Here is a 23,868-nt window from a genome sequence, read left to right on the forward strand (position 1 = left end):
GTTAAGCAACCCAGAGTTTAGCTGAGTTGACCCTGCTTTCTGGAATACCCCCTGGTTTAGTTTCACACACCTGAAACATTAACAATGTAAGACCTTTGTAATATATATATTTTTAAAACTACATATGACAAAATATGACATACATTTGGGTGCCTTTTTCATTTTTGACATCAACTGTATTTTTTGAGTAATAAGGTGTTTGTATGAACATATGAGTGGTTACTATCATAGATAGGTCCGGTTCAGTAAGGGGAGCTCAGTAGTCAGGGGAGCAGGCAGAACCGGACATCTGTCTGTCAGTCTGATTCCGGTCAGACCTCGGGTCCAGTAAACCCGAATCAAAATGGCGTCCGCCGGTCCACCCGACGCGGGCTTATCTGCTCCTCCAGGTAAAAACAATCATTATATTTGTAGATTGACATCGATTCGTGTGTGTATTTTCTTGTTGATCTGTTGTATTTCGCCAGCACTGGTTTCACGGTGTTTACTGGCTTCAGGCAAACCTTTTGTTCAACCATAACAACATGAATTTGACTTGAGTATAGTCGCTAGCGAGTTCACGTGTATATATAATAACTCGTCTTATATGTGTTTGTGTGAAGTATTGCGTTTAGGTTTGTGGTGTAAATTATTTTTCCTTTAAAATGTTCCGAACGAAGATGATGATGATGTGGATGCGCTAACATGCTAACGTATATGCTGCTAACTAGCCCAACGCGTTTAACGTTAACTGTTAATAGTTAACAGCGAACGAATAACGTCTTTTGGGTTGTTTATTGTTTATTAAAGTTGCTGTTGCGGGTATTTGAAACAGACACTGGACTGTTTTTAGCGAGACTTAACAACAACACATACATACGCTTGACGTTTTGCTACCTTATTTACTTTTCATTGACAATGCTTTTGAATAAGAATTGTACGTGTGCACTTTATTTGGAAACATCGTTTTCAGTCCCCTCTTCATTACACTCATTTTTTTGTGTTTTCACATTTAACTGCGCAATGTGGTTCACATGATATGTCAAATGACATTGTTTATGTCGAAACATCACATAAACCAGTATTCCCTTGACGTCAACAATGTAGTTCCCTCAGTTGTTTGAACGTGTTTGCTTTCACTTCTTTGTCCTCAGTGAAAGTTTGTTGGCATTATGGGTGTTAAACAATGACAAAAATACTTGTTACGCTATAACTGTTTAAAAGCTCTCGTCATTCTTCCACAAGTTGCGGTTCTCCAGCATCTTTTAGCTTAAAACTAAACATGCGGAAACGTGAACCTCTTTTCATTAAGCGGGTTTCCATCACTGGTTTTATTCGCATACTGAAGTTTCGCATCAGAGGGACGGAAACGCTACATTTCGAATTATAATCTTTTAATTGGCAAACATGTTTTTACGCTTCTTTGAGGTGGTTTTAAATTTTTTGTGAGTAAGGGTTAATGAGAATAATGGGAGAATAAATTCCTCAAAAAATGACGTCACTGCACCACGAGACGGCGTAACCGGACTAACCAGAGTACCGTATCTTGTTATGTTGTTATGTTGTTATGGTTATTCTTAAACGCCTGAGCAAAGTCTGCAACGTTTTTCTGTAATTGCCTCTTTGTTTGCCAAACAATAAGCATCCACAAAACCACCGCATTTATTGTGTTTCCTAATCGTCTGCTTGCGGAAGTATTTTGAAAATTAGTCAATAGTCTATAGTCAGGTTTCCATTACCCTTCAAAATGCGCAAATTGAAATAGCGCATTGAAAATACGCCAAATGGAAAAACGTAAATTTCACAGAAACTCCCATGTATCGCTAAATTCTCACGCTCCCATGAGGTGTTTTTTCTGTCAATACGTTAAAAACATATTTAACCAAACTGCAATGAGAACACCCTTTGTCGTATTTACGTATAAGAAAACTCACATGACCATCCCCGGTATGTTTTCGCAGAACATTTGGAAAGATAGGATGTAAGGAATTCACATTAAAGGAATTGTTTACTTTCAACATACATTTTCACGATACTTTACTCACTCATGGGCAACTGCAAGATGTTTATGTATTTGTTTTCTTTAGTTTTTAAGGAATTAAGGTTTTTGATGAAACATTTCGGGATTATTCTCCATATAGTGGACTTCAATGGACTCCAAGCGGTTGAAGGTAAAAATGAAAGTTCCAGTGCAGCTTTAAACGAAACCAGATAATAAGGGTCTTATCTAGCGAAACGATCGGTCATTTAGAAAAAAGAATATGTTTTGTTCTGTTCTGAAAAGCGCGCTCACGATTACACGTAATACATAATTACGTAATTTTTTTTAAATTATTCAGGATTATTAAACTGTAATTTTGACCTTCAACCGTTTGGAGTCCATTGAACAAACAAGAATTGTACAAAGAAAAAGTACGGCCAGAATGACTTATCTTGAAAATAATCAAAATACAACATCATTTAATGGAAATGCAATCATTTAGAGAACATAGCTCTGTAATTTAGCGCAAATGGAAACATGGCTAGTGGCTTCTCTTATTTTTCTTACTGATATTTAGTGGCAGTTTATTAGGAAGCGACAGTTGACCAGTTGAATTGAAACGGTGCTTATTCGCAAAAGTTTTATGCAATATTCAGATTTTGCGCATTAACTAAATTCGCAACTTTGGATGGAAACCCAGCTATTGATCCATTAGTTAATTGGTTATTGGGATGTAAGCAGTATTAACAGTACTTGTCCAGTTAGTGCTTAGTTTTCTTCACTCCCCTTTTCTCTGCATTGACTTCACAGTATAAATAGCATTCCCATGAGAAATGAATACATTACCTCAGTTGTCTTAGATTATTTAGGTGGTTAGTACAGTATATAAGGTTTGGGATGTCGCGTCTCAATGTGTTGGTAACCCACATGAGGTTATAGTTAGCACACTGTTGAATATATATTTTTAGTGTTGGTGGTTTTAGACTTGACGATGACAGAAGATCTTCTCTTGTTATATAAGTGAAAAAATAGGACAAAACCCAGCACATTTCCCACATGTGTATTGGTGTAGACCGCTATACTTCTAAACCTCACAGACTCGCACAGACTGTTTGTCATGATTCATTACTGAGAACATGTCATATATATGTTTGTGTGCATGAAGTAAAGATTTGTTTTTTAGCACTTGAGGCAGTGTCTATCTTCATGGATCAACTCCCCGGCGATTAATGCATCTATCTATTCATCAAGTAGTGCCATGAAAATCTGACAAAATAACTGTTTTCCACACAGATTTGAGGACTCCGTTTTGGAGGCTGCTGGCCTCTCGGAGAGGTACATGCACGGCTCCGTTTTCTTGTGTGATGTAGAGATGCCAAGAAACCAAAACGCCTTGTCTTTCGCGTGGCCTTTTTTGCATTGGCAATTGAAGCTTGCTGACTGGGGGCAGGGAGGAATCTAATGGAACTTGAAGCCTGTTGCTCTGACTCATCTGTTTGTGTGATTAAGGCAGATGGAAGTATGAATTGATATTCCAGACTGATGATGAACGTGTCCAGTAATTTGTGAGAATGTGACTAGTGTCTGTGTGGTTGGCAGAATGTAAACAAAGCAGTTCCTGGATGTCACTTGAGCAGGCTTGACATATTGGGGCTAATTTTATGTGTGTGTGTGTGGTGTGGACTTCGGTTGAAAACATTCTTACAAATATAATAAGTTATACTAACATTTGAATTGGTCCTCATTATTTGCATATCTTTCAACATAACCTCTGCTGTGCGAGAGGTTTTCACTAATATAAAGCTTATTGATGTGTGCTTTTGCATGTGGACCAGCATCCTGGTGAGATAACAGGGTAGACAGTGGGATGCTGGCATGCTGCCCTTTTCCAACATCTCTCATACTATTCAAACCATGCTTAGTCATTTGTTTGTGATGTTATTGTTTGTCCTTCGACCCCGGGCATCCTCACTCTTCCTGTTAGATCTGCTGGCCATTGAGATATCCATTGCCGTTGCTATTGGTTACTGCAAGAATTTTCAACGAGTGTCTGGTAAAGCATGTGAAAATGGGTGATGAACCATCTGTCTGTTCTACAGTGTTTATCAGCATCTGTCCTGAAGATATGATCTTGATAATGTTTCCCTTTCATGATGTTAAAATGTTAATTCCCTGTTTTTTGTCAACGAAAATATAAAAACATAAATCAAAAGGATTATTTTCTGTATTTCATTGCATTACATTTCAAAGCACAGAGAATACAGTTTCTATTTTTGTGGACCGGATCTTGTGAGTCATATGATCAAGCTCTTGGCAGAGTTGTTAGTTGTTATGCAGGTGCTTTTAAATATGTTTGTGTTTTGACTTAGTGTTGAATAACTTCACACCTTCTGTCTGATCTAAAGACATGCAATTATTCTACAACAATACAAATAAGCAAGACCTGCCACGCTATAAAACTTAGCTATATAAATGTAAAGGCCAGGTTTAGATCGTGATTCTGTAATGTGTCATGTATGAAGTGTTCACAAAGCATGTGCTGTGACGGTCTGCTGGTTGTTTTCCACTGGATTTTGTTTTAGTACTTCTAACTTGTATTTGTAGTAACGTGTAATTAAAGGCGGAATGGATATTTTGGTAAGGTGCTAACTTTAGACTGCTAGCATTAAAATCATGATCTCACCCTCCATGTGAATTGCCATCCAAAGCTAAGCCTCCCCAAAACACATGAACACGCACAAACCAGAAGCTCTAGGATCAATTTCAATAAAATTCACCAGAGAGAACACGTTACAGTATGAAGTAAATAACGTTACTACAATAGCCTAAAGAGCGGGATGGTTCCCGTTAGACGTTGGGTAACATGTCATTTTGCTAATACAAAATGGTGCCACAAATTACATAAGCAACATAATCAAAATCTAATCAAGTCCAGAAGTTACTATGGCATCATCTTTGAAACCCTTGACTCCCGTAGTTGCTCCCACGTGTAAATGCAACACAGATTATAATCATACCTATCAACACTCCTGTTTTGGCCAGGATTCTTCACACCCATCTCCTGTTGGATCCTCCAGAACACAATCACGAACAAGCGAGCGGGAAACCCCCGGAAAGTGGTGGCGAACCGACCGTCAGGAACCAGAATGCATTCGCGAATGGAATGCTACTTTCACCTCTTTGCCGTTTTAGTCATAACAATTTTTAAGATGGTCTTTATTTTTCTTCTTACTTTGCACACATTTAACAAGTGGAAAGTAAGATTCCATCTGTTTATCTGCCATTCTCCCCCTGTTTCTGCACCGTGTACGCGACCACACTGATAATGTTTGGTGTCTGGGTAAACGGGGTGCGCATAATACAGAATACATTAATTCAAAATGTACACATGAGTCACAACCTATCATAGGGCTCGGGGATATATTGTACGATTCTTATGCTCTCAGTTTCTCAATGAATTAAGATTAAATGCCTCCACATCCGAAAGCTAGAGGGTGCTCTTGAGCACAAACTCTGAATATGGGAAACGGAAGAAGAACGCCAATGGTCATATTCTATCGCTGTTCTTCAAACTGTATTTTCATGATAATAAAGTATTTTTAAAGTGATGATGTTTGACGAGTGTTTCTTTTTCAAATGCACGATATAAACTACTCAATCTCGTAAATGTTACTACTGATCAAAGAGCCGTGGTTCACGGAAGAGCTGTGCATAAAACACAGAATTGATTTCAGAAACGGTTTAGACATGTATAATAAGCGTGAAACGCGATATATACTGTATATCGCACAGCCCTAACCTATCATTGCGCTCCGCCCAAATGTAATTATTGGTCGAACGTTATTTTGGTTCTACACCTTTCACAGGCGATAGAATTATAAAAATATAATTGGACCACTTTACTCACTGATCGCTATCAGGATGTAAAGAGATTTCCAACCAGCGTAACAAAAAAGTTTCTGGACAGGATCACCTATTCTGCCTTTAAGCATATATCAATAATTGTAAAAATGTTTACTGCCATGTATTTTTTAATTGAGCAAATATTGCTTCAAGGTGTAGTTAAAAATTCTGTCATCATTTACACACCCTGTTGTCATTTCATACCTATCAAATATCTTCTTTTGTGTTCTGTGGAAGAAGGAAAGTCATACAGGTTTGAAAGGACAAGAGGGTGTGTAAATGATGACACAATTGTCATTTTGAAGGTGAACTACTTCCCTTCAGGATTTTGAACTTCAGGTCTCTGCAAGTTAGGAATACATTCTTGGTTCCAAGTATTCAAGTATTTCTTTGGCCACTTAAACTACAAGTGAAGAGTTTATTTGCAAAAACAGATAACCCCGTTTTAAAAAAACTTCACAAATCATGTTTTTTTATTGTGTTAGTTAGGTTGTTACTACTTAATCAAAACAACCCAACTGAAGTTTGATTTATATGAATTGGAATGCACAGTAAAAATATGTGATTTTTGAACGTTTTGTTTTGTTTTACAAATGAACTCAAGTCTTTTGAGACCATAAATCTATATAATATCTAATAATAAAATATGTGTAAATAACTGTGTATTCGTTAATTGTACATGAGCACATTGGTTTTTTGGTGCTGAAGGGTTGTTCCTTTAGGAGTGGCAGATGTGTTTCCACTACTGCCTTTTCTAGAGAAGTGATATGACAAATTTGTTCTTGACACTTCTATTAATGTTGTTTTCTTTCTTCTTCCCGCAATATCAAAGGGTCCAGCGGAGGTCGGAAGATGACCGCAACAGAGGTAAGATGTTTGTTTTCTTTCATTTCAATTATATAGTGACTGACAGATACTTTCAGTGCTGGATACTTATTTGTCAATATAGTTTGTCAATCAAATTCAATATAGTGTTACAGCTGTGATGTCTGAGACTGTTTCTTTAGACAGTCAAAGTTATGCTGGATTTTATAAATAACTGTTGCAACCTTGACCTTTAGCTGTGATTTAATATTTACAATTGGTTATAAATTCATTAATCGATTCAGAGTTGTCAATAATGCCGTTTGCAGTCATATTTGCAATGGCCACGGTACTGAAAACCCAGTTTTCTATAGCACTCTGTGGTCATGTCGTGGTGAATTAATTTCAGTTCAATATTATTGTTCCATATATTTGTTGGTTTGTTTTTCAGAGGGCTTATGTATATTTCGCAGGTTATTCTCACAAAATAAGCCTGTTCATACAAGACCACATGGTCTGGGTTTGCTTTGCAGTAATGACTTGCTGACTCTTTGTGATCTACATACTGTAGATCTGTATAGGTCTTATACTGACAAGATGGTTTCTGCTCTGTAATGCTTTAGTGCTTTTTGCACATTTTTTTCCCTCCTCCTGTGTTCTCATCTCAGTTTCCTGCCAGTTTTCATTCGTGTTATTTTAGTGACCGGACTTTGAAAGAGGTATGGGAACAAGAGTCCTGTAGACCGAACTGTTGATTTACTATTACTGTGTGTTGGTTAAACAGTCATGTGAGAAGGATGTTGAAAGGTCAAATATTGACAAGCATACAGACACACACACCGCTTTCATGGTCATTTGAAGATTCACATGCACCAGGTCAGTGAGAGAATGAACAGACAGATAGGAATGTGTGGGACTGTGTGTTTGACTAGAGGAAGCAGCTTTCAAAGAGGAAGTTAAACCTGTGCAGACTGGAGGTCCTGTAGAACCCCTCTATTCACATGAAACCAGAAAAACGGCCGATGTTTTTTTTCTGACCCCCTCTCTCTGTCTCTCCACCAATGTATTTGTGAAATTGATTATGACGGTTGTTTGCAAATTTTTGTCTGAGAGTTGAATGTTTGTAAACTTGCTCTTCCTGATGTGTGGCAAACTATGTGTTTTTTTCTTTATTTCCTTTAATATTTAATTAATGTTGATTGAAATGTGAATAAAGAGATTTCTCTCTCTCTCGCTCTCTCTCTCTCTCTCTCACTAGGGTCTTGGATTGTCTCAGAGTATGAAGAAGACCATCGGTCACCGGGGAGTTGACCCCACAGGAGAAACAACTTACAAAAAGGTCAGCTTGAGTTCAGCTGTGTCATCTGAGGGCAGAAGAATGGCAAAAAAAGAGGAATTGAGCTAGAAATACGAAACTGAGCAATGGAAGTCACAATGCGTTATCATGAATCATGCTCAGAAATCAACTTTATATCAATCAAGAACCTGTTTTCAGAATATGTATAACATTTCTTGAAGAGTGCGTCTTTAAGCTAGATGAGTAAGGCCGGGCATTTTATAAAGTCTTAGATTTAAAGGTCCAGTATATGAAATTGAGGCATCTAGGGGTTAGGTTGCGAATTGCAACCAACGGCTCACTTCAACCCGCCGCTTCGAAGCACTACAGCGTCTGACACAGGATTAGGATGTTGTCATGTTTTTGCTACTTTGTCAAAGGAGATAACGTATATTTATGAAACGTGCTCTGTAGGGCAGTCTGTCCATTTAGGGCTAAAGTGGAAACAACATGGTGAATTCCGCGGTGTATCTGGGTAATAAAAACAGAACCTCCCAAGAATTACACACTGGACTTTTGAAAGTGTGAATCATTTTCAATCTAAACTCTTTAAATCTCACATGGATTATTTCTCTGACATCATTCTTGTTTTTTCAAATAACCTTATGATCACTGTAAAATTTTTATTCTTGTTTGTTTAATTGAGAAGTCATTAAAACATTTCTCAACGATTACATAAACATTGAGGTGTACAATTAAAAATCATTTGCGTAAAATAACTCATTTACAGGTTTAAAACAATAAGGATATTTTTCTACTTTTCTCTCTCTCTGTTTGTACTTCTTACACATTCTCACATGTTCGTTCTTTGCCTTTAGACAACCTCCTCCGCCCTGAAAGGTGCCGTCCAGCTGGGAATCGCACACACAGTTGGCAGCCTCAGTCAGAAAGCTGAAAGAGACGTCCTCATGCAAGACTTTTACGTAGTAGAGAGCATTTTCTTTCCTAGGTATGTTTTACAAGTAGAAAAAAGTTTCAATTGATGTATTTTAGTCTCAGTGTGTATGTAAACTACAGTCTTTACAAACAATGCATGTTATGTGGTAAACAATTCATCCATCATAGTGTGTGAACATTTCAGGCAAACATGAAACAGCCTGCCAGTTTTGTGTTTATTTAATAGTTTTTTCTCTCAAATGAAACCGAAAAACATCTCTGTCTGTTTGTCTTTTGCCCACAGTGAAGGAAGTAATCTGACTCCAGCCCATCATAACGGCGACTTTAGGTTTAAGAGCTACGCCCCTATCGCCTTCCGCTACTTCAGAGAACTCTTCGGCATCAGACCTGATGACTATCTGGTTAGCTGAACCACACACATATTAAATCGGTTTCCATGTACATGAAGCAGTGTAACTATGTAACTATAAAAATGCTCTAATAATAAGAGGCTTATGTTAATTGGAACACAGCATTTAATCTGACAACATGGGGGGAGGCTTCAAATATTGTTTTTGACACCAGGGGACCTTAATGTTGCAAAGGTTGAAAACGTAAAGAACTCATAATATCAAATTAAAAAGTAATCGACCTGATGTATCATGTGGATTGTCTCTGCAGTATTCTCTCTGTAATGATCCCCTCATCGAGCTGTCTAACCCCGGAGCCAGTGGATCGATCTTTTATGTCACCAGTGACGATGAATTCATCATTAAAACTGTGCAACACAAGGAAGCCGAGTTTCTACAGAAACTACTGCCTGGATATTTTATGGTAAGCAGTTTTTTGGTAGAGCATGCTGGATACCCCAATCCATTGGTTTGATTATCATGAGACATCTATTTGTTGTTCTCTCGTCCTCAGAATCTGAATCAAAACAAGAGAACGCTGCTGCCCAAATTTTACGGCTTGTACTGCGTGCAGGCGGGTGGGAAGAACATCCGTATCGTGGTGATGAATAACCTCTTGCCCCGCAGCGTGCCTATGCACCTCAAGTATGACCTCAAGGGCTCTACGTACAAGCGACGGGCTTCTCCTAAAGAGAGAGAGAAGAAAGTCCCCACTTGCAAAGACCTAGATTTCAACCAGGACATGCCCGAGGGAATCCAACTTGAACCAGACAATTACAGCGCCCTCTGCAAAACCATCCAGAGGGACTGTCTGGTGAGCCACCGTGCTTGAGTTTTGTCTTGTTCAGTCTCACATCCAGCATTATGATAATCATTTAAAATGATCTCTGGGTTAAACAGCTGTTGCAGAGTTTTAAGATTATGGACTACAGTCTGTTGGTTGGTATCCATAACTCGAACCAGGCCACTCGTGAGAGGACGGGTGCAGTGGAGGGCGGGGTGTCCGAGGGGGCCGTGACGCCGGACCACAGGAGGCCGCAGGCTCAAAAAGCTTTGTACAGCACTGCTATGGAGGCCATACAGGGAGAGGCCAAAGGGAAAGGAACCCTGGAAACAGAGGACCAGTTAGTCAATATTAAATGAATCCGCTATCTTTCTGTTTTGCTATCCAGCAAAATTCAGCAATAAATAAGACTGATCTATTTTGTTTTAAGTGTAACATCTGTTTCAGGTTTACATAGATTTTAGATAAGAAAAAAGCAACTGTTGGATGGTTGCATGTTGAACCAGATGATGATAGTCAAGAAAGCACAAAGTTTCTATTTCAAACGTTATGTCTGTTTGGTTTCTCAACATATTTTGGCTGCAATATGTGCTAGTAATGCGACATATTTAATCTCCTGTTATTGCGTTTAGGTGGGGAGGAATCCCAGCACGCAACAGTAAAGGAGAGCGAATACTGGTTTATATTGGAATCATTGATATCCTGCAGTCATACAGGTGACCGATACACAGATCACAGGTGTGTGCATATTGACTGCTTATATGACCAGCACTAATTTCCTCTTGTTTCTTCTTTCAGGTTTATTAAAAAGCTAGAGCATTCCTGGAAGGCTTTGGTTCATGATGGGGTAAGGGATTATTCCTTTCTTATCACCGACATTGCTATTACTTATAGTTATTGAACATATCCTGTTATCTAGGAAACAAATCGTGAGATCATAAACATGTTTGTGTGGTAGGACACAGTCTCGGTGCATCGACCAGGATTCTATGCTGAGCGATTTCAGCGCTTCATGTGCAGCACTGTTTTTAGGAAAGCACGTATGTTGACGTATTTAGCGCAGTCTTTAAATCACATTTGGTTGTCGGCCTACTTGATGATGTCATGAACCCGTGCCTTTCTCTGTCCCCAGTAAGATCCTCCCCATCAAAGAAGAGTCGAGGAGGATATTCGAGTGTCGTCAGACGGCTTCCTGTGGAGAGCACTGCTCCTGCCATTGACTCCAGACTCATGAGTCTTACTCATCTTAATCAGACTGATATAGAGGGGGAAAGTGGTGAGAGAGACTTTACAAAATATTTACTCTGTTGACAAATATATGAGTTTAGACTTGAATAGGTGTGAATTAACATTTCTCTATAGCGTGCTGTAGAACTGTTCTAGAGCTTGTGTAGATATCTAGGTTTAACTGAGTGATTATTGTCCTCAGGCATGCAGTCGGACAGACCGGACCTGCTCCCACACGCCGATTCTTTGGCTGGATTTGAGGAGGCAAATTGTTCGAACTCCTCACAGGGTAGCACTGGAATGAGATCACATCCTCAAAGGTACCTCCACATCAGCTCTCTGTTTTGTTCCCTGTTCTATCCTGTATTGTAGTTGTCTGCCTTGTTTTTATTTCGCTTCATCTCTTTTCCTCTCATGCTTTAAATCTGTCTTCAGCACAGTTGTTTCATAGCAGTTGCTCATTTGCAGGTCAGTGGGGGTGGAGGTGCACAAATCTGCAGTCACAGATCCTGACAACGGCGCCCCCCAAAGGTAAAACTGAACACATGCAGACTACTGTACCATGGGGATAAATCTAGCTAAGGAAAAAGTTGACCCAAATAGGACATGTTTTGACAATCTGTATTTGTTTTTTCCGTGGAATATTTAAAGTCATGCCACACAGTTAGTTTTCCATACAACTACATGTTAAATACAATTTAAGCCCCATAAATGAAGTCCATTAATGTGCAACTTAAATTCAATGTTAAGGAAAGAGCTGAGTAACCGTTCCAAAATATTCCTTTAGTGCTGGAGCAGAATGCATGGATGAGCATTCAAGCAATGAAGATGCCATTTCACTTCGAGACATCATTCCAGAAACTGACATCTGCTTTGTAAGTCTCATTCATAGATATTTACTATTCATAAATAATTGTTTCAATACATCGTCAGTCAAAAATGTTTTTTCCTGTTTTTCTTCAGTAAGATAAGAGCGATGAGTGTTGACAAGAGACGGCAGTGTGCCTCTGAGGGCCGGTAGGATGGGTTTTTTTCTGAGTGGGAGCTTTGGAAAGAACTCTGGGGTCCTCGGCACAAGTCATCATAAGATGTATTTCAAAACAGAGTGAAGTAGATGAATGAAGGGGAGTGTGTGGACGAGAGAGGTTTAAATGCCTTTCCTCTCTCTCCTGCACAGGTGATGCTGCTAAAAATCTATTTTAACCACAGAATTATGGGGACGTGATGGTATTTCACTCACACACTTCACTGCCTTTGTTCTCCCTAAACACACTCTCTGAGCAAGCAGTATGCACAAACCTATTTGTATTGTTTTTAGAGTGCTGGAAGTAGACACGCTACGTGAAGGAAGCACCACTTTATATTATTGTTGTTTTGGAGGCTTTGTTTGGGGTTTATTAAACATATATCTGTATTATTTATTAAGGTTTCTAAACCACCTTTGAAGCGGTATGGCTTCGATTATTGGCTGCCAGCGCTTCAGTGTAGTTATTTGAGAACACCGCATCACAGTGCTCATGTCACAGACAACTTACATTTCCTCAGGCATGTCTGTACAAACACATATGAAGGCTGATAGTGTTACAACTGGTTTTGAGTAAAACTAGAGAGCATCTCTTTGGTGACCAATGGCACCCGTGTCTTGCCTGTTCTCTGTTGCGCTTCCTGTTTTTATCGTGCCACTCTTTATATATAGTTATTTTGGGTTGTGTGTTTTTGCTCTTGATTTCACATGCTCGATTTTTGCCTTGTATTTCTATTTATCTGCATTTTGTTTGTCACCCACCACGGCAAGTTACATCTTTGTAATCGGACCAATCAGCTGTCCAGTGAAATGCGAAATGGACAGACTGGCTTTCATTTTTTCTCTAATAATGCATATATTGCTGCCTTTTCAAGAGCTCCCATTGAATTCATGTACTGTATTTTTGTATATAGCTCTATCAATAATCCTTCTCCGTTCATGTGTGTTATAAAATGCTAATGCTGTGCTGTTACAGCGCAGCAGCTGTTGTCATGAGTTCAACGAATGATTTATGTGCCATGATGTCTTCCGATCATCTGCTTTAATGCAGCTATTGAAATCAGTGCATTAGTATGAAAACTCATTTCTGCTGGATACAGAAATCACACGGCATCCAAATACAGGACCAACATGTATCTGAGTGCGTTCGCTTCATGTACCTGCTACTTGTTCCAAAATGCATTTGTGTTTTTAAAGACCCTTTTACACTAACCTGTTTTTTAAAGAATTTTACACACAAGACTAAAAACAGCCTCTGAGCTTTTTGAACCGCAGGAATGTAAATGACATTCCAATCACTTTGAATGACTCTCAATCGACAGCACACAACATTCTCTTTAACAATCTTGGGTGCAGCTGTAGGGAATAAATTATTAAAAATACTTAACACTAAAATGACTTTATCAGGGCACATGTGAATTAACAGAGGAGCTGGAAAGTAACCCAAGGAGGCTTATTTCCAGTATGAGCTCTCTGATCAATCTCCCTTTGCATTATCTACACAATACAGTGTCTGTTTCTTATCCATTTATAAGATCTTTTTTAATGGGGCCATTTTTGACAGGCAGTACTTTTCACTTTCTTAAGTGCCCTCTTATGCATTTCTTATTGGCTGTAACTCAAACAGTAGTCTGAACGCACATTTGATGGAGGCCTGTATACATCACACAGATCTGTGACGACGCAGCATTGAAGTATTTCAAAGAAGGGCTGACCTTATTGAACTTTTACAGAACAGTACTTTTGCTTTCTCCCAACTGCATTCGTCTTTTAATGTCAAGTGATCTCTGTGCCAAGGACCTTTGCTAACCTAAAGAAAGTTGTCACGCACCTAGAATATGCACAGAAAATACTTTCCCTGAGACTGCTATTGAAGAAACTACAGAAGAGCTTTGTGTAAAGCTGCAGTATTTATGCACGTGTTAAAAATCTAATCATTGTTACAGATATATGCCTGTGGGCAGAGGTCAATCAGTTCTCCATGCTGAAGGGTTTTGGCGAGGTGATTGGGATTTCTATATTACATTTTATTTATTTTTGCCCTGCTTCTTTGGTTTTAATCATTGCATTGTATCTCTCTCATTTTGTAATTAAAGTCATTGTCAAATGTCACATTGAATCTTGTTACAGATCATTAAGTTCATGCACCTTTATTCTGCACAAAACCTAACATGGTGATTATAGCAAAAATGGTCAACACCATAGCAAGGGTAAATACTTAAACCTTCAAAGGCCCACTTTACATATACATGAATGGATTCCTAATATTTATTTTCCACTAATTCTAAATACTGAAATATATGCAGTTATTTTCCTCATCTGTCTTTTAAGCATGTGTTGTCTATGTTGACACTAACTCTTAACCAATGAATGGATGAATGATCGTCGGAGATGCATATTCACGTTTACCTCCATAGACCTTTGTTTGGTGACGTTTCGCCATTGTCAAATATGTCTTTTTTTTATTACATGTTTACAGTGGAGTTTCCCCTGTCTGTATTATAGTGGTGAAATCAAGTAACCTTTACAGTGTAAAACTGACCGAACATCACACACAATGCTTTTCCTCTGCTGAACGCCAGTTTTATGTTGTTTCTAACACCGTGTGATTCAGTTGGGTTGTAATTCTGGAGAAGCACAAATCTAAGCACACCCATACAATTTATTTATTCAGGTCCCCACTCTCGTTTCTGTATGGTGCATCTATTTGTTTTCATAAATGGTTGCGAGAAAAGCCCAACAATGTTTATAATCTAAGATTCGCAATAATCATTGTCCTCCTCGGACCACAATATAACAAAAATGAAACACTAACACAATTGATCAAGTCTCTGTAGGGATTTTACTGGTAAATGTTGAGCAGCTTTGTGTCGTTTAGAATAGTAAATGGATATTTGAACAACAGACACATCAGCCATGCACACTGGATCAAGTGCTGGCAACTCTATTGCAATATGGAAGTTTATGTCAAATGTATTTTATTGATTGTATTGTTAAGGAATGTCTTATTTTCTTCTTGGTCTTGCGGGCCGGTATGGATTTCTAATTCTCTTTGTAGGCTACCGTAGATTATTGTGTGTATTATGTAGTTAAGCAAGCATCTAGCTAGACTATGCAGGCCTACTTTATTTAAGAGGAGAGGTGGGGAGGTTCTTGACAATATAAATATTTTCGGTGTTTGTTATGTCTTTAGGGTGTGTTCATAGTAAAGATTCATAGTCATTACAAATCTTCTCTCTTTTTCTACATGTGAATGTCTGGAGGTGTCAGAAACAACTGGCAGCCGTGCTTTGATGACTGTATTTTTACGGGCCTGTATAAAACGTGTATAAAATATGTATATAAGCAAGTCACGGAAATGCCTTTTTCATGCGTGTTGTTTGCAGCCTGTTCCTCATGCCATCTTTCCGTCATGTGGTTGAAGTGTTTTTCACATTGTCTTTCTGATTTAGAAAAGAATAAAACATATTTTCCAAAAACGTCTGTGGGATTTTTCCTCCAAAATCGAAAGTGTTTCCAACTGTTGTTCAAATTAAGACCTCTATTGTAAGTTGGCTAGATAATTGAACGCGTTAAAAAAATAAACTACGTTTCCCATCATCCCTATCGCTCCGCGTTACATTAACTGATGATCCTCACTTACGTGATGACGTCGCCTAGAGCGACAGAAAATATTCAAGATGGTGCTTGAAAGTACTATGGTTTGGTAAGTTAAACTACTTAATATTTTAGAAATATCTTTAGGGGTTCGATGAGCGTGTTATGTTTACAGCATTACACAAACATGCGGTCAAATATAGTGTTTTAAATCGAGACATACGTTGTAATGAACACATAAGGTGACTTGTGATATTTTCCTTAGTCATGATGCAGCAAGTATCCAGTTTTTCAGTTTATATCTGTTCATTACAAAGTCCGTGTTTGGCATTTGGTGTACTTTATCTTTTACAAACTCCGATTTCGTATGAACAAATGTCTCGCCAAACTAAACGATACATAAACACATTGTAATAACTGTTTTAGTCTGGATTGCTTTACCACATCCGTGATTTAGCGATTGCTTACATTCTGAAAACCTGAGAATTGCAGAAAAGGACTTTTAGTCGTCATTTGTTATTTGAGTGTTTCGTTTTATTTTTAGCGTGGACAACAGTGAATACATGCGCAATGGAGACTTCTTGCCCACCAGACTTCAGGCTCAACAAGATGCTGTCAACATCATCTGTCATTCAAAAACTCGCAGTAACCCAGAAAACAACGTGGGACTCATCACTATGGCCAAGTAGGCTGAACATTATTTGATTTATTTACCTACAGTAACGTGTTCTGTTTGCATGATGTTCGCGAAACCATTGCGTTTGTGTGTTTTAGTAACTGTGAGGTCCTGACCACACTGACCCCCGACACTGGGAGGATTCTTTCCAAGCTTCATGCCATTCAGCCTCTAGGAGTTATCAGCTTCTGTACAGGCATCCGCGTAGCACATGTGAGAGCACACAAACACACAAGAAATGATAATGCTCAAAAAATCCTAAGCCTGCATAACAATAAGACCTAAACCCAAAACCATGTGTGCTGTAATGGGCTGGACAAACTGTTAAAGTATTCCTGAAAATATCACAGACTGTTTATTGCTACTGGGTTTCCCCCTCATAGCTGGCATTAAAACACAGACAAGGGAAGAACCATAAGATGAGGATCATCGCCTTTGTTGGAAGCCCTGTGGAGGACCAGGAGAAAGATGTAATTGATTTTTTCATTTTTTTTTATGTTTGTGGCCTGTAAAATAGTCACTCTAAAAGTTGCCGGTAACAATTGACTCGATTAATTTATGCAACGCCAAAACATAACAAATAATCAAAACGATGCACTTGCTAAAATCTGGGCCTGAAATCTGTATTCATAAACAAAATTGTGCCTCCAATCTGTCCTGTCTCAGTTGGTGAAGATGGCAAAGCGTCTGAAGAAAGAGAAAGTACATGTTGACATCATTAACTTTGGGGAAGAGGTAAGTGTCATGCTAAAAGGAATATAGTTTCGATATTTTCCCCAAAAACCTTTTTAAAATGTCTTTGCGATATTGAGTTTTGTGCGCTGTCACTCACTGTACAGGAGGTGAACACAGATAAGCTGACTCTGTTTGTAAACACCCTAAATGGAAAGGAAGGCGTCGGTTCTCACCTTGTAACGGTGCCCCCTGGGCCGAGCCTGGCAGATGCTCTAATGTCCTCTCCCATCATGGCTGGCGAGGGCGGCACCATTTTGGGCCTGGGTCCCAGCGACTTTGAGTTTGGAGTGGACCCCAGTGCAGACCCCGAGCTTGCTCTGGTGAGTGGCACACAGCTTTTATAAGATGAACAATCCCTTCATTGTTATGCCTAACAGAGACATGTTTTCTGAACGTCTCTTTCACAGGCTCTGCGTGTCTCGATGGAGGAGCAGAGACAGCGGCAGGAAGAGGAGGCACGCAGGGTGTCCGTGGCCTCTGCTGTGGAGGGTGGAGTCACATCGCCTACTGCAGATGGTGAGAGATAGTCAGCTGTAGACGATTAATGACCAAAGACAGATTGATAGCAAGAGAGTCAGGGTGAGAATTGTCAACAAACTCATCTCTTTTGTGCCGTGTTAGAATCTGAAAATGCCCTGCTGAAGATGTCCACGGCTCCTGCCCTTCCTGATTTTAGCCGCATGACAGAAGATGAGCAGATTGCTTATGCTCTACAAATGTCCATGCAAGGAGGAGGTCAGTCTCTTTTTTTATGTTTTCAAAAATGTTTCCGCCGTTTTAATTTATTTCCCATAATTACAAAAACATTTCGCCTCGTTGTGTGCAGAGTTTGGATCTTCAGAGGTCATGGATGTGGATGCAGGTGCGGCAGCAGAGAGTGAGGCTACCAAGGTGCGTTGTATGTCATTGGTGGCCACACAGTTGATTCTTTTCTTTCAACTCCATCTTCTTCTTCGTATGTTCAGAGAAGAGTTTTTGACAATGGAATGTTAAAGTGTCTCTTTCTCTGTGTGTTTTGTAGGAGGATGAGGAGGATTATGACGTGATGCAGGATCCAGAGTTTTTGCAGAGCGTGCTGGAGAACCTTCCAGGAGTCGACCCTAACAATGAGGCCATCCGTAACGCGATGGGCTCTCTGGCAACCCAGAGCAGAACCAAACCACCTGAGGGAAAGAAAGATGACGAGAAGAAATAGAAGAACAAGATGCAACTGGACTGATAATGAAGAGCAAATAATGGGGGTGAAGGGTTGGAAAATACATAAATAGGATTTACAAGTACATTATATGATTTTTCTCGAATAAAAGAGGATACAGCTGAAACAGAACAGACTAACACCTGACTCTTGTGGATAAACATCCAGGAAAGCATGCCTCTGATGATGAATGACAATATTGTATTTCTTTCTTTAACATCCTTATCACATTAACATCTGATCAGTAACATTTTAACGGATGAGAAAAATGCCAAACAACACTACTTCAAGTAGTAGTGTTTACTTCAGTGTTGTTTGTTTGCTTGGTAGATTGCTTTGTCACCCAAAATATTTTTTTCTGGACTTTGAATGACTCTGTAAATGTTTCTCGGTCAATTTTGTATAACTGTTAAGTTCCTTTTGTAATAAAGGGCTTTGTAAGGGTTAAGGAATTGGAAGCATGTGGTGTTTTTTAAAGATTCGTTTTTGGGTGAAGTGTTTAAGTGTAATTCCAGTTGTCAAAGCAGAGAGACACTTTCTGTACCATGTCTCATTTCTCAGATTATAAATCTGAATTAAATTGCCTAACCTAAAGTGAATCACAGCTCAACACTGTAGATATCAGGATATCAGGAGCTGTCCTCGGATCACATGTGGGAAAAATATAATGTTTGTGTCCTATGCTTTTATTTAGAAAAACAACTATTAATAACACGATTTTTAATATGATTATAATAGAATAGCATACAATTTATTTCCATTTTTAGTTTTATTTTTCAATCTTTGCTGTCACGTAATTTATTTGTCAACTACCCATATATAGTTCTTTACATAAGCAAATTGTTATTAATGCATAATTTGGAAGGATAGCCGTCAATATTTTTAAATCCAGAATCTTATCCAAACACTTGATGTAGAATGTAGGATATGTCAGGGCTTGAGTCGCACCCTGTGTACTGCAGAGTGAATGAGAGAGGATGGGGGTGTTAAAACATCAGTTCAGCTAGAGCACAGACGCATTATTGCAGTGATAGAGCGCACGTGTCTGTTTACTGCACTAACCTTCAACACTCAGATTCACAACGCGACCGAAAAAACTAAAACTGTCGCGAACTACATTATAAAAGAAATTTGTCTTACAGAAATCTCCAATTGGAGTTTGGAGCACATTGCTCAGAACTGAACATATAATCGCTCGAGCATCCCATCACGCGACGCTCACAGTCCAGTACGCGCTTCTATGCGGCACGCGCGCGGAGATCCTGCATCAGCACCAGCACCAGCACCATCGGCTTCTTCTCGTCAACCTTCCATCTCTCCTTTGATTCTTTAAATCATATTTTTTTGTCTATTGACTCCTATTGAGCGAAGCATCCCGAAACAGCCGCACAGAAAATGTAAGTATTGTGCAGTTTAAATTCTAACATTCGGTGTAATTCTGCTATCAAAATGTGAAGTATGGTTTATTTACGCTTGCAACACAACAACTTGCAGTTTTCAAGTTCAATTGAAAGCATTGTGTCTTAAATGTGTTTGTGTTTAAAATCATTATGGGTTATTGAAAAACCTTACAAGGTCTCTTAACCATAGTTAATAATGATTTATTGACTAATAAGCAAAATCGGTTTACATTTTGAGATAATAGGCATGTTCTCTGCTTGGCCTATTTATATAGAAGTGTTTGTTTTATATTATTGATAAGACAGTCAAAGAATAATAAACATTTTTATTTTATATAAATGATATGTAGTATTAGTATAATATGTTTGTCATATTTCCTTTTAAATTCAGCAAATATTTGATTACATTTGATTATACTATTCTGTATGGGCATGTGCCCTCCAAATATCTGTATTATCTAGTAAAAAGTAGGTCGACCACTTATTAAGACAATTTTTGGTTCCCAGAACCTTCCTTTTAACCTTTTTGTTATCCCCCAAAAGAGCCAAACCGAATGCTTACAATAGGGAGAAGTTCTGTGTCTGCTGGATAGAAATGTGTCATGATTTAATTGAAATAAAATAGGTTATTTTGAGGGCATCTATAGTGGAATATCTCCGCTGTTTCAGGAAGTTACAGCCTGTGTTTGACAGAACTAGAACATCAAAGCAGAACTGGCTCATTTAAGACGCCTCAGTGTCCAGTCCAAATCCAAGGACACAATAATGTCTTAATAAATGATAATGATGTCATGAATGTGTTTGGATGTTCAGGTCTGCTCCAGATAATGCTAATCCAGCCGGAGGAGAGGGGGCACCAGCAGGTCCTCCAAACACCACCAGCAACCGCCGACTACAACAGACACAAGCACAAGTGGATGAGGTGAGAGCGTTTGCGTAGCTTTGGAGAAAAACACAATATATTCATTAGATCATACAGACGAGTGGAACAGATTCTGCTCTGGAGTGCAAAACTTTCCGTCTGTATGCACCAGACGTCATACGGCCTTTTTTAATGGTTTACTCATATTCTGGTCCTAAGAGAGTTTGGACCTATCCCTATAGTTAAACACCGAAACAGGCTAATGCTTATCAATCAAAATGTTCCTTCTGCTCACATGCGATTTTGCTCTGTAGGTGGTGGACATCATGCGTGTAAATGTGGATAAAGTTCTGGAGAGAGACCAGAAGCTGTCAGAACTGGACGACAGGGCAGATGCTCTGCAGGCCGGAGCTTCTCAGTTCGAAAGCTGTGCTGCCAAACTAAAGAACAAATACTGGTGGAAAAACTGCAAGGTAAGACTTCCTGAAAGCAGAAGATGAGAGGCCCAACACAATATATTACACAATTAATAATTCATTGCCATTTATGAAGAGTACAGTATCTCTCCAGACAAGCATGAGATTGAGGGAGGAATACACGTCAAATGATGAAATGATGAGCACCATGTAGTGTTAATAACGCAGAGGGCAAAGAAACAACATTCATGAAGTGCTTAGTTTGATGTCTTAAAGTGCAAAATCTCTTGCTGAAGTGTTTGAGTGAGGACATTATGATATACATTTTTTATTTCTCTTTCTCAGATGATGATCATAATGGGTGTCATTGGAGTCCTTTTCATTGGAATCATTTTCTGTGAGTTTTGACCAATTTTAACAGCACTATCTATACATTACATTACACTGTTATACATGTTGCTGGATGGTTTCAAGATCTGTAGATTGAAATGTACAAGTACTTATTTTTGAATTGGGGTGTCACAATATACCAGTATAAAACATAACCATGACATTAATAACTGTGTTTCTTCATATTATCATAATACAATAATCTGGATGACACTCTATCATATTAGCATCATAATTTAGTTATTAAGTACGCCATTAAACATTTTGCCTTAACAGACGCAATGGTTATAAGCTCTCTCTGTTCCTCTGTACACTCATATAGTGTGATGTTAAAACGAAACAAAATCACAAAATAAACAACAATTAAAGATTCATTTGAGTAAAACTATTATTTATGTTTCTTAATTTCAATATATATTATAATAATATCACTATTGTGAAATCTTCTGGCCTTTTTGCGTAGTGAAAGTCTGATGTTGCGACAGCCCATATGTAAATATGGATGTACTCCATACGCCATAGAGTAGATAGCATTCTGCGAAAGGACATGTGGTGTCCAGGGTTCATTTCTTGAGTTTTATATTAGACGCATCAGTGCTGGTGATGTGACTTTTTAAAGGTTTTGTGTGTTTACAAGTAAAGGAATGGACCAACTCCACACAAGCTCAATTATTCATTACTCTTGTCATTGTGAATTATTCATTAATGGCAGTTGTGCGTAGCAGTGCAGTATGAGATACATGCACTGCTATGTGTCACTCTTATCATGTGACACATTTTCACCCATTGATCTACTGTTATGACACTTATGAAATCACTGTTAGTCAATACCCCAAACTAAAATTTCCCCCTTTACTTTCTTCTGTCTAGTGTATTTCTTCTCCTGAGCTGATCCACATGATGAGAATGAGAAAATGTATGAATGAGAAACAACAAGCTCCACCCCTTTTCCCGATCCATCTCTTCCAGATCTCCGTTTTTTCTCACAATTTGGTGACTGTAGTAGATATGAGCTCTGCTTTCACCTGTACATTTCACATTCAATTTGTTTCAGTCTCTCTCTCTCTCTCTCTCTCTCTCGTTCTCAGAATTTACTGCACTTCATACATATATGAGGGAGGGATAAGACAAGAGAAACATCAGGCTACACAAGTGGGAGAGAATGGGAGGAACATTTTTGTTATACTTGTGATGAGCAGTCATGTGATTGACAGAGAATAGCAGGACTCAAGGGGGCTTTTGCATGTAGGAGAGAGAGAGAGGGGGCTGTCAAATAGATTACAAAAGAATGGATGGCATGGATAACATCCATTCTCTCCCTGTGATGCCAAACCTTTCTGTTTGGAAATTTTTAAGAGAGCATTTGTAAATTGATACATACATAATCTGTTCCGGCTCCACTCTTACCATTACCGCTATTGACATTAGCCTGTACCATGAGCTATCCATCCATCTATTTTATTCAGAACTCGTAGAGTATGTGTACTGATAATACAGATAATACAGAATACAGGTACTTTTTCAAGAAAAAACTGCATAGCACAAAATGAATTTACATGATGCAGTTTTTATTTTTTCTAAAGGAGAACGTTATTAGTTAATAAAAATAAATAGTAAAAAGAGAATAATACAGCAATTTCTATTATATTGCAGGAAGAACATTACAATTAAAGGTTAACTGCTGGTTTTTAACTTGCATGGCAGATTATTCCTCCTGTCTGTTTTATATGGGGTGTATTCATTTATGTATGATTTATAAATATAGTTCTATTACTATGACTGCCTAATTTACAGAACAAACCTCAATTTCCTCTTTTGTGGAAAAGTTTGTCTGGGCACAAGCAAATAAATACTGTGAGCCTGCCATGATGTACAGAAATGTACCCAAATCGTCAAAGAAATGCAACATCAATGCAGGGTGAGAATAATAGTCTGTACTGCCATGCAATAGATAACTATTGGATTTCACATTCCTTACTAATGTTGGTTCTCACATTCCACTTCCGTTTTTTAATATGGGTTCATATTTTGACAGTACATGTGTATTTCTCTCTTGTAAGCTCAAATGAGACATTTAGGTAGTGTGAGACACATTTTGACAATAGATAAAGATAATGACAAATTATATCTTTGTGTGTGTGTGAGTGAATAATAAAGCCATGACAGAGAGGTAATTCTTTCCCCTCTGACACAAACATTGGATTTTAAAAAGCATAAACCGCATGCTTATATCCTCCATAATCCTATAATGCTAATAAAACCATCAACATACA

General features: G+C 38.5%; 3 protein-coding genes across 3 annotated transcripts; all 3 read left to right on the forward strand.

Moving 5' to 3' along the window:
- Positions 1-229: 229 nt before the first annotated feature.
- pip5k1ab (phosphatidylinositol-4-phosphate 5-kinase, type I, alpha, b) lies at positions 230-14,436 on the forward strand. Its single transcript, XM_079470060.1, has 16 exons — positions 230-389; positions 6,696-6,730; positions 7,926-8,006; positions 8,822-8,952; positions 9,184-9,301; positions 9,561-9,713; positions 9,804-10,103; positions 10,190-10,413; positions 10,706-10,789; positions 10,872-10,920; positions 11,032-11,113; positions 11,206-11,349; positions 11,503-11,620; positions 11,769-11,831; positions 12,088-12,175; positions 12,264-14,436. Exons 1-16 carry the CDS (start codon positions 344-346, stop codon positions 12,264-12,266), a joined length of 1,719 nt encoding a protein of 572 aa, XP_079326186.1. The 5' UTR covers positions 230-343; the 3' UTR covers positions 12,267-14,436.
- A 1,491-nt stretch (positions 14,437-15,927) lies between these two features.
- On the forward strand, positions 15,928-19,342 carry psmd4b (proteasome 26S subunit ubiquitin receptor, non-ATPase 4b). The gene is made up of 10 exons (XM_079470088.1): positions 15,928-16,030; positions 16,466-16,606; positions 16,696-16,810; positions 16,981-17,067; positions 17,264-17,332; positions 17,437-17,652; positions 17,740-17,848; positions 17,954-18,067; positions 18,159-18,223; positions 18,354-19,342. The coding sequence occupies exons 1-10, from the start codon at positions 16,005-16,007 to the stop codon at positions 18,525-18,527; spliced, it is 1,116 nt and encodes a 371-aa protein (XP_079326214.1). The 5' UTR covers positions 15,928-16,004; the 3' UTR covers positions 18,528-19,342.
- A 197-nt stretch (positions 19,343-19,539) lies between these two features.
- vamp1b (vesicle associated membrane protein 1b) lies at positions 19,540-23,867 on the forward strand. The gene is made up of 5 exons (XM_079470273.1): positions 19,540-19,924; positions 20,741-20,849; positions 21,104-21,262; positions 21,551-21,602; positions 22,466-23,867. Coding segments are annotated over exons 1-5 (339 nt in total). The 5' UTR covers positions 19,540-19,922; the 3' UTR covers positions 22,483-23,867.
- The last annotated feature ends 1 nt before the right edge of the window (position 23,868 follows it).

This window comes from Barbatula barbatula (assembly GCF_947034865.1).
Source record: "Barbatula barbatula genome assembly, chromosome: 12".
In the NCBI taxonomy this organism is placed as follows: domain Eukaryota; kingdom Metazoa; phylum Chordata; class Actinopteri; order Cypriniformes; family Nemacheilidae; genus Barbatula; species Barbatula barbatula.

Coding starts and splice junctions, on each gene's coding strand:
- pip5k1ab (XM_079470060.1), top strand. CDS start 344: ATGGCGTCCGCCGGTCCACCCGACGCGGGCTTATCTGCTCCTCCAG. Junction 390..6,695: donor GGGCTTATCTGCTCCTCCAG/GTAAAAACAATC, acceptor GCAATATCAAAG/GGTCCAGCGGAGGTCGGAAG. Junction 10,790..10,871: donor GATATCCTGCAGTCATACAG/GTGACCGATACA, acceptor TTCTTCTTTCAG/GTTTATTAAAAAGCTAGAGC.
- psmd4b (XM_079470088.1), top strand. CDS start 16,005: ATGGTGCTTGAAAGTACTATGGTTTG. Junction 17,849..17,953: donor CACATCGCCTACTGCAGATG/GTGAGAGATAGT, acceptor GTGCCGTGTTAG/AATCTGAAAATGCCCTGCTG. Junction 18,224..18,353: donor CAGAGAGTGAGGCTACCAAG/GTGCGTTGTATG, acceptor TGTGTTTTGTAG/GAGGATGAGGAGGATTATGA.
- vamp1b (XM_079470273.1), top strand. Junction 20,850..21,103: donor CACAAGCACAAGTGGATGAG/GTGAGAGCGTTT, acceptor TTTGCTCTGTAG/GTGGTGGACATCATGCGTGT. Junction 21,263..21,550: donor ACTGGTGGAAAAACTGCAAG/GTAAGACTTCCT, acceptor TCTCTTTCTCAG/ATGATGATCATAATGGGTGT.